This window comes from Protomyctophum bolini (assembly GCF_963924005.1).
Source record: "Protomyctophum bolini genome assembly, chromosome: 12".
Lineage (NCBI taxonomy): Eukaryota > Metazoa > Chordata > Actinopteri > Myctophiformes > Myctophidae > Protomyctophum > Protomyctophum bolini.
This window is the reverse complement of record NC_137873.1, coordinates 36,971,183-36,985,682: the sequence shown is the minus strand read 5'-3', so window position 1 is coordinate 36,985,682 and position 14,500 is coordinate 36,971,183. Positions and strand designations below refer to the sequence as shown.

Sequence of the window (14,500 nt, the reverse complement as noted above, 5' to 3'; positions counted from 1 at the left end):
CTCAAATTGACATGCATTTGGCCGGAGACCACAAATCAAGATTTTTCAAAAATGTTCACAAATAGCAGATATGAGCTTGTACATCTGCTGATATCCAATGCAATAATCTAAAATTACACTTTATAATTGGTTAACAGTGCACAGGAAGGATAGAGAAAAATACATCAAACTACTTGAGAAAGGCAGTATGTGTGGGGGTGGGGGGGTGATTTACCTGGGGTCCCTGCTGAGTGTGTTGTAGAGATCTCCCACCGCCACCACACCTCCTAGCATGCTCCACGGTGGTATCTCGGATACCCTTGTGGTGATTTCTGTAACACAGGTTTGTTCTATCTATGGATTGTCCTTAGTTGATCTCTTACCGTTTGAGCTGTCCGGCATGTACTTTCCATGACCTGCTCTCTGGGTAAGAAATACATAAGCTCCTCCGCCACGTCAAGGCGTCAATCCATGGGAGGAGACCCAATTTAGTCATCGCCAATTCCCAATTGCCCCAAGTGTCCTTGAGTCCCTGTTGCTGGCACCAACACCCCCACAGCTGGGGAGGTATGAACTACTGTGTGCATCCTCCCATACACACTTGCAAGTAGCTTCTGCAGTGCAGCAAAAGGGATGGTCACTTGATCCATCGCCAGATTAAGTTCCCACCCGTAAACAAACACAGCCAATTGTGTTTGATGGAGCGCCAGGCCAAGTTGGAGGCACCGCAGTTAATGCTGCAGTGGTGGGAGAGTACTCTTACCACACCCAGACACCCCATAGACTGGACGTTTCTAAACGCTCAGGCGCAAGACGCAACCTAGAGCCTGGCTCCGCAAGACGCCAAAGGCCAGTGACTATCACAGGGACAGGGTTGGAGGGCACCTCAAGCTAGCCCGCCAGACGCGAGGCCAACTGACTGGTGACGACTCAGTCAGTAGAAACCTGTGGACAAACTAGACATAGTTAGTGCAGAACACAGACAGGCAAACATACAGACATTACTTTTTTTTGTTGATGCAATTCTCCATTCTGCTGCTCTGTGGAGAGAGGGGGTTTTATTTATTAGTTCTTTTTTTTTTTAAGATATTTTTTTGCGGCTTACGCCTTTTATTGGTTTTTGAAGGGACAGACAGTAGGCTGACAGGAAACGGGAGAGAGATGGGGGGGAAGACATGCAGTAAACGCCGTGTCGGCTCGGGAGTCGAACCCGCGGCACACTGCGACTGGATTACCAGTCGGGTGCCCAGACGGTTACGCCACCGCCTGGGCTTTATTAGTTTTCTTTGCGACTTATTACTTGATGTTAAAAGTTAAACCCTATAGAGTAGAGAGACAGTGTCAAGTTTCTCTGTGAGGCCTAGCACGTGGAGGAACATGAATGCCTCCAAGATCCACTTCCTGCTGAAAAGGCACCAAACCAACCTGTACCAGAGGTCCTCAAGAGCTGCTTGTCGTATAGGAAAGGTCACTTACCTGGTCGATCCTGCATGAAGTACTACTAAAAGCATTCCGTATTAATCCACACAATTCTATGTGTAAGGTATGAAATAAAAATGTCTGGCCCTCAACTTAGCTGCATGTCCAGAGATAGACGGCTCCTTGATCAACTTGATGCACCCCCGTAGGAAAGGAAAGACCCTGTGCATGCAGCTGCTACAATGACCAGCGCACCCCAGGTCTGTCTGAGTTACAGTCTTAGACCCGTTTTGCTTCGAGGAGGGCCTCTGTCGATGTGACCAATACCATCGACATCGGTCTTCCTCTCCAGCCCCCCCTCTTCAGTCACTTCTGCCCCGTGACTAAAGACGATACGCCTCCGTACCGTTTCAGGGAAGCTACAGAACACGGACAGCTGCATCTGTCACTCTCGACTGCCTTTGGACTGGCCTTCCGCCGAGCTCCCATGTGGCGGAGACACCAGAGATGACTCTGACCAGCTGCTGACCGTTCACCTCCACGAGGTCATAACGGCTGCCACAGCGGGCGTTCCAACACCTGAAGGGGGGCGTTAGGGTGTCAGGGTGGGACGGAGTCACCAGGGAACCAGAGAACTCCTGGAAGAGAACGTTGCTCTGGGTAGTCACCACGGCTTTTGGGGGCGTGGGAGGGCGGACTAGCACCCACGTCTTAGTACTGGGGACATAGCGCTTACAGCAACACCGGGCGACTTTACGGATAAAAGCTGGTACCCACTGCTTTCTACAAGGGTCATACCAAGGAAGCACCGGCCTCCACTCCTTAGTACGCTGGTCAAAGTAGCATGCACAGGGTCTCTCCTCAACAACGGGTGTGACATCCTTCGGAGGTCTGAGCAGCTGCTTCTCAACTACTACTAGTGAGGAAACGTCACTTACCTCGTTGAACTGGCGGTACAGTTCAGGGACGCACGCTGTGATGATGGCGAAGTCGTCAGCGGTCAGGGCTCGGTTCACCAGGTTGTCCACGCGGACGTCTACCTCCCTTCTGGAACGAGCCCTGAACTTACCTGCACGTCCAGAGACAGCCGGCTCGTTGATCAACCTGATGCGATACTGCTCCATTCTGTGGAGAGAGAGAGAGCGAGAGAGGTGCCTGTGGGGGGAGAGACAGAGGTCCTGCTGTGCCTGTGGAGAGAGTACTGAGACAGAGAACTGAGAGTTGTACAAGGCTGATACACCTGTGAAAGAGAAATGTCAACAAAAAAAGAACAGATCTAACAATGAGTATTATTTATGCTACAAGTGGTTAGCTTAAGTCTGGTCTTTAAGAGACGCGGTGACTGATTTGAATGACTGCAGCTATGTTGTTATAGTTTGATTCAAAATGTAATGGCCGAGCCACAATTTGAGTTAACTTTTAAATGCAGCGAACTTAAGTTTGAAACAGTAAGACGGGAACCTGACGGTGCAAAAAACAATTGAAGCTAGGCTACAACGGCTACCGACAGCCCAAATGCTTTCAAACGTTTATGAAAATCACAACTACAGTCGTTTTCGACGCAACGACGATACAACCCAAATGCTTACAAATGTATTTGAAAAACAACTACAGACGTTATCGACGACGATACAGACAGCCCAAATGCTTACAAACGTATTTGAAAAACAAAACTATACAGACGTTTTCGACGCAACGACGATACAACTACAGACGTTATCGACGACGATACAGACAGCCCAAATGCTTACAAACGTATTTGAAAAACAGAACTACAGACGTTATCGACGACGATACAGACAGCCCAAATGCTTACAAACGTATTTGAAAAACACAACTACAGACGTTATCAACGACGATACAGACAGACCAAATGCTTACAAACGTATTTGAAAAAACACAACTACAGAAGTTATCTACGTACGTAACAGACCGTTCCCTCTTCCCCGGCCCTTACCCCAAGCCCAAGCCCAAAACTCACTGTAACTCACTGAAAACGCAACAATATTAGCACGCAAGATAAACACTGGTTCCTTTCGTGGTTGTCGATGTATCCTACTGTGTGATGGCGGTCGGCAAGTGATGTCTGTGGCTGTTGAGCAGGTGGTGGTAACTGGTAATGATGCTGTTAAGCGGGTTGGTAGATGCGACTGATTCTGTTTAGGATTCAATGCATCTGAGGTTTAAACCGTGCGACTCGGCTATTTATCTGCAGCCCGCCCCCAACGTGTGCTCGTTCCCGTCATTGATTGGTTGACTGTTAGGCTGTCGCTGTCGCTGCTCGTTGATTGGTCGGTTTAAATGTCAACTAACTTCTCACCAGGCGTCGGGGGTCCGGGGGGGATTTCCACCAGGGTGCGTTCGGAAATATCGCACGAGTGTGCTCCGGTGCGGTATTTCCGAACGCGCCCGAAGTAACAAATTGGTTTCGTGTGTTTATTTTTGGATTTTTGCTATTGTTATTATTTTTGTTTAAATTCAAGTGACACATATGTTACGTTTAGAGGAGAAAATATGAGTCGTTGATTGTTGAACCTGAACCACCACTGCATGCCACTGCAGATAAATGAAATTATTTATTTACATCAGCCTCGTAGCGTAGTGTGTGTGTGTGTGTGTGTGTGTGTGTGTGACTGTGTGTGTGTGTGTGTGTGTGTGTGTGTGTGTGTGTGTGTGTGTGTGTGTGACATCACATGACATGACATGACATGGCAGTGTTACGGTGAAATTGGTGACCTGACGAAATATGTGATCATCTTGTGGACTTGTCTTTGAGACAGACACATGGCCTAAATACCACTAGGTTAGACTGCTATAAGTGCTAATAAACAAACAGCAATCATTTACGTATGGAATGGACACTGACGTTATATGATGTGTTATATGACCTAGACCTATTTGGTCACCAATTTCACGGTAGGCTACATCCCATGCTGGAATGACCGAGACTCGGCCGATATTTTGGTTATTGTAATACAGCATTTACATGACATCACGGTGTCAGATCACGTTCAAGACATTTAGCAACCGTTCTGTAATTTCTGTACTATCTGTAGCTATACTGTCATGTCGGCCACTGTTACTGATTTACATAATGAACCGATTATTTATGTAAATGTGGCCCACATGACAGCACTCTATTGATAGTAAACTCATCTGTTCAATCAATACACAGTAACACCCCCTGTTGTTGTGGATTTAATACAGGGTAGTTAACCTTTCGACTTTTGTGTCGAAGACTAAAGTTCAAGGCCTTCTGTCTTTAACTTGAGTCAAGTTACTTGACCATAGGAAACCTGAGGTGGTTCAGGGGAGTCCCTGCAAAATGTGTTTAGCCAGTACTTTAACCACTTTAAATGAAAATAAATTTAAATAATAGATCAATAAGTTAACAGGATGGGTAAAATGCAGAGGACGAATTTCACCTATGTACCGTAGCCCAGAGCCTTAGATATATAGTCTATGCAAACTGCGTTCACTTCATGGGGCCAGTCCAATGGTGGCTCTACATAGACTTCTATTGAGAATGGGGACAACCAACTGGGACAAGTCCTGGACCGGAAGTAGGCAGAAATGCATTGGACTCAGGCAACAGCCCAGCTTTAATGATCTTAAATCTCTTTCTTTTAGATTGTTTTGTAGTAATAGTACAACATAAACATTAAAGAGACTTTAGTTGTTACTGTACAATACTTTAAAACAGCTGTCATGTTGCACACATGCTTAAAATAGCTCTTATTTGCACCGCCCTCGTTGAAAACAATGTATTTCCAACTCCAGCTCGTCTCAGTTCAGGCTGCATGAACAGTGCTCCGAGCGCTCGGTTTCTGCCCCCTCAATATCGGAACTCTTCTATTAGATGGCTCTGCTGGAGCCTATATATGAATGGTAAATGGTGCATTTATATAGAGCCTATATCCAAGGCTTTACATTACATTCACCCATTTACACACACATTCATACACCGATGGCGGATGAAAACATGCAAGGCTTGAAGGCACCAACCTGCTCATTGGGAGCAGGTTGGTGCTCAAGGACACTTCGACTGTCGAAGCCCGGAATCGAACTGGGAACCATTTCGGTTCCCAACCGGCAACTCTAGTACCCCTGAGCCACTGTCGCCCCTAAAATCCTTACATTGGCTACCAGTATCCCAGAGAATTGATTTTAAAATGTTGTTACTTGTCTGTTCATATATGAACCATAGTTGGAACAAAACATGGGGAAGCAAGCAGCATTTCACTATTATGCACCACAAACATGGAATAATATTCCAGGTTACATTAGGAAATCCCCAACCATAGCTGTTTTTAAGTCTAATTTTAAAACATATTTGTTCGAATTCATATGCTCCTTTATCTTTGTTAATTTTTTAAGTGTTGCACTCTGTATTTGTTTTTATTCTGTAAAGCACTTTGAATTGCCTTGTGAATGAAAGGTGCTTTATAAATAAAATTGCCTATATACATGTACACGTCACACACACACATTTACTTGCTTATGGCAGTCCGTCGATGTCGAAGATGACGTTGCTCCAAATAGGATTTGTGATTATTGTTGTGTCTGTCGTCTGTGCATAGCCAGGTGGCTGTGCAGACCGACGTGCGATCCGCAGACTTTGTCACAGGAGGAGCAGGGGAAGGCAGCTGTGGTGGACCTTTGGCACCTTGGTGCCTCTGTGCATGCCGCTGTAGTAGGTAGGCCTACATAATGTATGCTCACACACACACACACACACACACACACACACACACACAGGCATGCACGCACGCACACATACACACACACACACACACACACACACACACACACACACTGACACTACACCCTTCAAACCATATAACAATATGAATGTACATCTGATATTCACATGCTTGCATATCTATGCCACCAGATGCCAAGAATATGCCCGCTTCCCCCAATATTAATCTTCATCATTCAACCTCTGTTATTTGTCCAAAGTCTGACATATTAATGGTACTACTCACATGCTTTATCCTCAGGATGGCGCTCCATGGTGATCCATGTTGTTGCTCCCCTATAAGTGTGTGTTTGTCCTCTGGCTTGTTTATTCCCTGAAGAAGGCCGAAATGTTGGATTCTTGTCAATAAAAATACAGCATCGTGGCTACGTGTGTGCGGGCTTTTTCTCTTTTTTACTGCCTTAGGCCAGCACCTCACCAACACTGGTGTTATTTACTGCCTTAGGCCAGCACCTCACCAACACTGGTGTGTTATTTACTGCCTTAATACAGCACCTCACCAACACTGGTGTGTTATTTACTGCCTTAATACAGCACCTCACCAACACTGGTGTGCGCCCTTTCCTGCTTTGTTAGCCAGGCGCATACCGTGGATTCACTGATGCTTGGGGAGGAAGCGTCAGTGAATCCACGGTATGAGTCTGCATGGCCAAGCCAGGCCAAGCATTGAGCCTCCCTTCACATATTTCTAAATTGCAATAAGGCAATACCATACTGTGCTTTCTGATTTATTTTGCTTTACACGAGGGCTGACAAGCCTTCAAAAACAAACAAACAAGAGAACATAATTTTCTCAGAGTCCAGAGACAGTTTAAATACAAACACTGCAAAAGAAAGCTTAAGAGAGAAAGGGTTATCTCAAATGTAACTGTCACACCATAAGAGACATCTCTCTATTCCACTCTTGAATTCAGTTGGGACAGAGGTTTGCATAGTCAGACATGAACCAGTGTAATAGTTAAATATTGAAGGTGGTCAACCTCTTAAAATACAAACTAGTCTATACAAGTATAACAAAAAATGTTAAGGTAGAAGGTAAACAAGGTAAACAAAAAAAGCAAGAAAGTGATACCACTAGTCTACAATATCATGTAACTATGCCACAAATCAAATGGAAACCATTCACTGCAGCCAAATTTGCTATATTGCAAAAATCAAGAAAAAGACAACCACAAGTCATACAGTGTACTACGATAGCAATAAAGAATGTGACTGACATTGCACGGACTTTAGAATATGTAAAAAGTAAACAATGTAGCATGATTATTTTCTAAAGCCAGCCCATTTTCAAGCAAACCTCTGTCCCATTATTTGCACGCAAAACACAAAGGATTGAGACGGGGCAGAACGAAACGAACCAGAGGTTCTCACGACTGAATCACAACCACAGAACTCATGAAATACATCTTCAGGATTACTTCACCGCGACGAGTTGATAATAGCTTTATCAATTTGTAACTTCTGCATTGCAGGGAGAGAAGAAAAAAAAGGAGGAAAGAAATAATGATAGTGCAAGGTTACAGGTATATATATTAATATATATTGTTTCCGTTATTATCCTATAATTAAAGTGCAAATCTCTGGATCAGATTAAGTGTGTGTGCAAGCATGTCTAATGTTAAACTGATCCGCCTGCCCATGCAGAAATGAGCCCTTTACATTGGCTGACAGCTATTTCTCCACCTTTTATGGTAAAATACATTAACCTTACACAATGATAGTTCAAACAAACCGTGTTTTCTTAATCTTTTTTTACTAAACTCTTTTTCTGGCCGTTTGGGACTGGCAGTGGGGCCATTGTGGTGTAATGGACAATCTGCGAGGAGAGGGAAAGCCCACATTCATTCTTTAGACCACGTTGAGGGTGGACTTTGGATGATCTCTGCATTGTTTACATACCAAGTTGAACTAGGAATAATACGCTTTTCTTCTTTAACACTGCAACAGGGTAAACTTCAGTCATTACTGTATACACAACAAGGACATTTTTACCGTGCCACTTGTGACAGCATCTTTAGGGGATATGGCCCGGTTGGTGTGAAAGTGCTTCTCGTATATGTTACCTACCGAGGCCTCGAATGGAAACTATGAACACTTCTTAAATGGGAAAATATTTATCAATTGCTTATACGCCCAGTCCTCGAATGAATCAGCCATTACGGGTGAACAATGTCAGTTGGGATGGGACACCACAGAGACCTGCTCAGGTGGACTCGTCATCCATGCTGTGCTCAGGATGAAAAGTCTTCCCAACAACTATCCCTCACCTCAGATATTCACACGATCAAGCAATCCATCAGCGGTGTCATAGAAACACACTTCAGCGTGACATGGACATAATATAAACAGCCACGTCCGCTCGTCTGATAAGAGACAGTTGTCTTACTGCCATGTCCAATTACATCAACATAGGCCGGCTAATTCAGTGTTAAGACCAAGGGGACAGAGGGCCAACATTCTTTAAAGTGATTGTGTTGATCATAATCACCAGTTCTAAAATAGTCTCTCGGGTTAGATAGCACCCAACACAACTTGCTGCTCCCCTCAGCGTTAGAAGAGGGCAGTGGTTTGGGTTTGTGTTTGGGGGATCGTTCCTAAATGTGGGGAGGAGGAGTCAGTCAGTCAGACAGACAGACAGAGGCGCTGTTCAGTTGGTCTCGTAGGTGGAGAGCAGGGCGGCGTCCACAGGTTCCATGCAGGAGGGGCAGGTGAAGGACCTCATGAGCCAGTCGTCTATACAGTCCATGTGGTAGATATGCATACAGGGCAGGAACCGGATGGGGTCTCCATACACAAAGTCCATCATACAGATGACACACCTGCAAAAGGGTGTACAACAATAATTACTTACAGAACAGATTCTACTGTATATTGCATGTTTAGAGGAAATGTATATGTTGTTGTTTTAAATTATTATTGTTATATCAATTGTTGTTACTGTGTTAAATTATTATTCATGTCATGTGTGAGTGGATGGGACCCGAATGGAAACAAGGCCGCAAGGTCTTTCTTCAGTGAAATCCTTTTTTGGACAAAAATGCCTGACTGTACATTGTGCTGTTTGCATTTATATGTTGCCTAATAAAATATTCAATCAATCGTCAATCTGTCTTAGAAAAATCATGACAGTTTGATATATATAAAAACAAAACAAAAAAAATGTTTGTATATCAGTGGTTCCCCAAAATTATTATGTATTCGGCCGCTGACCCCCAACTGAATATGTTTTGAATCAAGGACCCCCAGATTCCCAGAAGCAAAGATGTGAGACAGCGGTGGCCGAGTGGATTGCGGAGCGGTCTAGATACCGGAAGGTCGCCAGTTCGAATCAGCGATCCGACACGTTAAAATTACCACCGTTGAAGTGCCCTTGGACAAGGCATTGAACCTCTACCATGAAATGCTCCATGTGGGCCTGGCTGTAAACAAGTATCTGATGCTTAGTCCAGTTACCCTTGGTAAACTTGATTTACCAGAACGCATTTCTTCTTCTTCTTCCAGACAAAAACGTTTGCTGTGAAAGAATATACAGTATATTGCGCCACATTTTTTCCAAAAACAACAGATCTACAAGCGAGCTTGTAGATCACAAGTAGCCGCAATTTGCAACTCTAGAGTTACAATACTCTCCATTGACTCCCCACTCATCCAATTTGCGTTTGCGATCTGCTTGGATTAAATGACGTTAAGCTCACCAACATTGCAGCCAAGCTTGAATTATCCTCTTTCAATCTGCCGAGCTTTTGTTTCATAAAAATCCACCGTAGACATGTTATGAGCTACTTTCTGTCAGGTGATTCTTTGTATACGTATTGAAGTTTGGAAGCACTCGTCGAAGTCACTGAATGGTCCTGCGTACCACCCGTTTAGAATTGGCACATAATGCAGGAGGGAGCAGCGCGACCCGTTAATAAAAACGAGTGCTTCCAAACTCCAACACTTAGAAAAAGAATCACCATTCTTCAGGTATTTGCAACTAAGGGATTATTATACTAAGGAAGTCAAAGGGAGGCCCTCCATAGAAGTGAATGGTATTGTCCAAATTATCCACTCTGATGAGTGGCAGTCATTCAACGGAATACATTAAAAATAAATGGGAAGCAGAACTAAACATAGAAATTACAGAAAAAGATTGGACACATGTGTGGAGAATGCACCAATCAACTACCAATTCACGGATATGGAGGGAATTCTCTTGGAAAAATCTATGCAGATTTTTTCCAAGAATCAAGAGTAAGCAGTTGAAGCAACAGATACAATGTTGGAGAGGTTGTGGGGATGTAAATGTGGATCACTCATGTTTTGGAAATGTCCCAAAATGGATGATTTTTGGAAGATGATACATGATCAGATACAAAAAATATTGGGATATGAGGTGCCTATGAAGTGTGATGTTCTGTATTTAGGAAACTTGATGGGGGGTAAGATTCGAGGAGAGGATAGATACATTTTATTGGCGGCAGGAAAGAAAGCTATCACAAGAAAATGGGGACAGATGGAGCCTCCAACACAGGGGCAATGGGAGGACTTGATTCAGGAGATACATTTCATGGAGAAGCTGACACACCGTCTGAGACTACAGGAAGAAAAAATGGAGGACAAATGGTATAAATGGACAATATATAAGAGTATGGGGGAATGAGAGTCAATAGTAAAGGCCTAGATACATTTATGTAACAAATTTGAAACGCAATGTCGATGCCTTTTTTATTTTTATTTTTCTGTTTTTTTTTGTCTTTTCTTTTCTTTGTATGTTTGTGGTGTTGTTGTGTACTGTAAGTTTTTTGTCTGTCCTGTCTTGAAAACCAATACAAAAAAGAAAAAGAATCACCTGCACAGAATTTCTTGACAGAAAGTAGCTCAGTCATAACATGTCTACCGTGGATTTTTATGAAACAAAAGCTTGGCAGATTGAAAGAGGATAATTCAAGCTTGGCCTAGAGCTGCAATGTTGGTGAGTTTAACGTTGTTTAATACAATCAGATTGCAAACGCAAATTGGATGAATGGGGAGTCAATGGAGGGTATTGCAACTCTAGATTCATCCAATTATTTAAAAAATCTAGAGTTGCAAATTGCGGCTAGATCACAAGGCACAGATGCGTTCCAGGTCGTAATGGGTGCTGGGTGACATGACACTAGATATTGTCTCCTGGGATTTTAAGACGCTAGAATTCAGACAGCTACACGGCTGTCACACCTACGTCGCACCACCAATCCTGACTGATATGACCATATATGTAGATCTCTGCATCTGTCAGTGCTTGTCCCCTTTATGTCCATCTAACTATAAATGCACCATGTCTCTGTCTGTACGTACGTCTATGTGTGTACGTCTGTAATGCACGTAACTCGAGAACCATTCGCCCCACCGACTTCAAATTCGACACCATGCGTTCCACACCCCCACAGGGGGTTTACCCCCATAATACATATTTTATGAAAGCTGCAATAGTGGTTCCCCACAATATGACAATATTATAGAGGTATTTGGTTGATATTTTGTTTTTGTCACGCAGCCCTGCTTAGGTTCTGTAACCTTCCTTGCTCTTAAGCGTGGACAGATTAAACCAAATTGACCCGTAAAGGTCCATTTGGTTCCATTCATACACTCAGTTAACTGCACATTGAGGCTTTTACAAGTGTCTAAAATGTGTGATGTTAGGGACGACTAGTGCATCACTTCCAAAGACTCACTCTCGGATCTTTTTCTCTGAGCCGTCTTGGCCTCCGTCGTAAACGCCCCTGGGAAGGTGCTGGATGAGGCCGATGCGCTGAGCGATGCGCACCTGCTCCTCCTCCGTCAACTGGGTGGCCAGGCGGGACTGACTCGGGGTGGGATGGTACATGGGCATGTGAGCCTGCTCCTGGAAGACAGACACACAGCAAATATTCATCCCTAATGTACCGATCAGATTATAAACCACAGCTAATATTCATCCTAATGTACCAATCAGATTATAAACCACAGCAAATATTCATCCTAATGTACCAGTATCAGATATAAACCACAACAAGTGGTAACTCAAGAGCATGTCAATACCCTCTAAAGTCTAAACAATGGGGGTGGGGGGTGTAATGTATATAAATAAAATATTATCATAAAGTAACTATCAAAGGTGGTGATGTTGTCTTTCTTCAAATTAAAATCGATTATATTTTCATCTATAAGAATAATGTATTTTTTTTTAAGTCATATGTGAACAATGGTATGAATGTCTGCTGGTGCTGTAGCTCATGGCAAGGCAGACCTTTCAGTTTACACAAGAATAGGTTAATATATATTGCCACTTTGGACGGTTCAAGGGAAACCAGCTGCTCTCACCTGGTAAGGCGGAGGTGGCTCGAGGTCTGGATCACCATAACTTGCTCTGTCTGACTGAGAATCGTGAAGCAGAGAAATGTCATCCGATGTCGGAGATTTGAGACAGTTGCCCATATCCCTTTCTCAGTCCTGGTTCTTGGGTCTTGCTAGCAAATCAACCAGCTATATATATATAGACGTTAGCGTTGTGGTTGATTTGGCTCAACCTGATGCTCTTGAGGGCCAGTGCTGCTTACAACAACAACAAGCCAATGTTGTTTACCACCGCCACTTCGATACTAACCTAACGTTACTTTATCGAAAACACAGCGACTCAATGTTCGATTGTCAAGGACGATTCCCTGCACATCTTCTCAAAAACGGCGTGTATGAAAGCAGCAGTCAGTCGTGGCACGCATCAGTGAACATGTTAACGCGTTAACAACCTGAAAACATCTCACAACAAAGAAACTGCCCCCTGCTAAAGGCTAGCACAACTGAACTAGCTACCCTCTCGCTAGCCACACAGCTGAGCGACGACCACCACAACTACAATATTTAATCTCATCCCTCGGTTGTAAAACTATGTTCCGGAAAAATATTCACTCTGACCGCATCGGCGATTCTCCTATTAAGAAACGCAATGTTTGTTTCGAGTTGACATTAAGCCTTGGCTCCTGTAACTTCGTGATTACCATGAAAACAACAGTTTTTAGTCTGTCAGGCTAGTAGTAGCTCTCTTTCTTCTACCCGAGGAGACGGGCCATTGCATATGACGTAGTGTGGCTTTAATTTGTTGTGCTTTTTTTGGGGGGGGGGGGGGGGGAAGTCGTCTACGTCCCATCGCCTGGAGGGACAGTCGCGCTGTGATTGGCTAATGCTCTGTTGACAGGCAAAGCAACCCCTGACGCACACACGCGCGCGCGCACACATGCACATAGTTCATGTAAAGGCAGAAGGCTGGTGCCTGGTGAATGATGTTATTTGTTAAGACTAAAAACAGATTTTGTTGCCAATAGCCTAATCTGTAGTCCTACTCCTAGGCGCTGGCCGGCCCACTCCCTCTACCAACCTGGGGAGAGCTCCGAAACTGAGCTGCATGATCAGGCCCGCTTCTTTTTTTTAAATATATTTTTTATCCCACGATTTTGTAACCCATTTTTCACCCCTGTGTCAATCATCTAATGTGATCCTGGGCTCTACACACCCTCCACCAACCTAGTCCCCATATATGGGGGACAAGGGGAGAGCAACGGACTTGAACTCATGCTTCCTGCATGAGGACCGCACTCAAATAAATCACTTTATATTCTGACAAACTATTTAAATACACCCTTAATCTAATCATGATGGGCCTTACAACATGTTGGGTTACTAGATGATATAAATATCAACCAAATTACAAACTTCAAACGCTATAAGGGATGAAAAAAGAACTTTAGCTTTCTGGGGCATGGAAAGGCACAACTATGAGTGCAACTGAGGACACTTTTATTTGTATATACAACTATTGTACACATAAAAACCAAACAATTATTTGCATTCCAGGAACTTATAATACAAGTCTCAATGTTTTTGGTTATGCGAGTTTCACAGACTTAATTGGCCATCTTTAGGCAAATAAAAATAAATACAAAAGACCTTAAAAATGAACATTCCAGAGATCCCTCTACCTTTCATAGCTCAGTGGCTTGTAAGGTTATAATTTCTCTCTCAAATCACAGCATAATTGTCATGTACATTGTATTAGTAAGTAATGGAGTGATGGCGTGTCCTGTAGTCTATAGTTCTACAGTTGGAAAGGTGGAAACATTGTTTCCGTATTTGTTAGCATGTCCAGTGTAGTCAGTCACGTCACGTGAAATATCGCAGGTTCAAAGAGACAAACAATAAATATAACAATCAATGTGTAGATGTTCCCGTCTTACAGTATAGTTTTCCATTATGGTTAAAGCTGTTAAGTGATGGATTGATAAGCTGCTGTGAGTGTAATTGCGCTCCTTTAGTCCTCTGCAGTCAAACCACTAGAAACCATAT

The 14,500-nt window shown here is 43.6% G+C and overlaps 1 protein-coding gene across 1 annotated transcript; it reads right to left on the bottom strand.

The window, feature by feature from the left end:
• Positions 1-6,872: 6,872 nt before the first annotated feature.
• LOC308325645 (RING finger protein 11-like) lies at positions 6,873-13,227 on the bottom strand. Its single transcript, XM_080778209.1, has 3 exons — positions 12,485-13,227; positions 11,857-12,026; positions 6,873-8,979 (listed from the first exon to the last, which is right to left on the bottom strand). Exons 1-3 carry the CDS (start codon positions 12,596-12,598, stop codon positions 8,808-8,810), a joined length of 456 nt encoding a protein of 151 aa, XP_080634335.1. The 5' UTR covers positions 12,599-13,227; the 3' UTR covers positions 6,873-8,807.
• Between the last annotated feature and the right edge of the window lie 1,273 nt (positions 13,228-14,500).

Excerpts from the sequence above, each read along its gene's own strand:
- LOC308325645 (XM_080778209.1), bottom strand. The coding sequence starts at position 12,598 with ATGGGCAACTGTCTCAAATCTCCGACATCGGATGACATTTCTCTGCTT. Across the intron at positions 12,027-12,484 it reads AGCCACCTCCGCCTTACCAG|GAGCAGGCTCACATGCCCAT; the intron begins GTGAGAGCAGCT and ends TCTGTCTTCCAG. Across the intron at positions 8,980-11,856 it reads TCAGAGAAAAAGATCCGAGA|GTGTGTCATCTGTATGATGG; the intron begins GTGAGTCTTTGG and ends ACCCTTTTGCAG.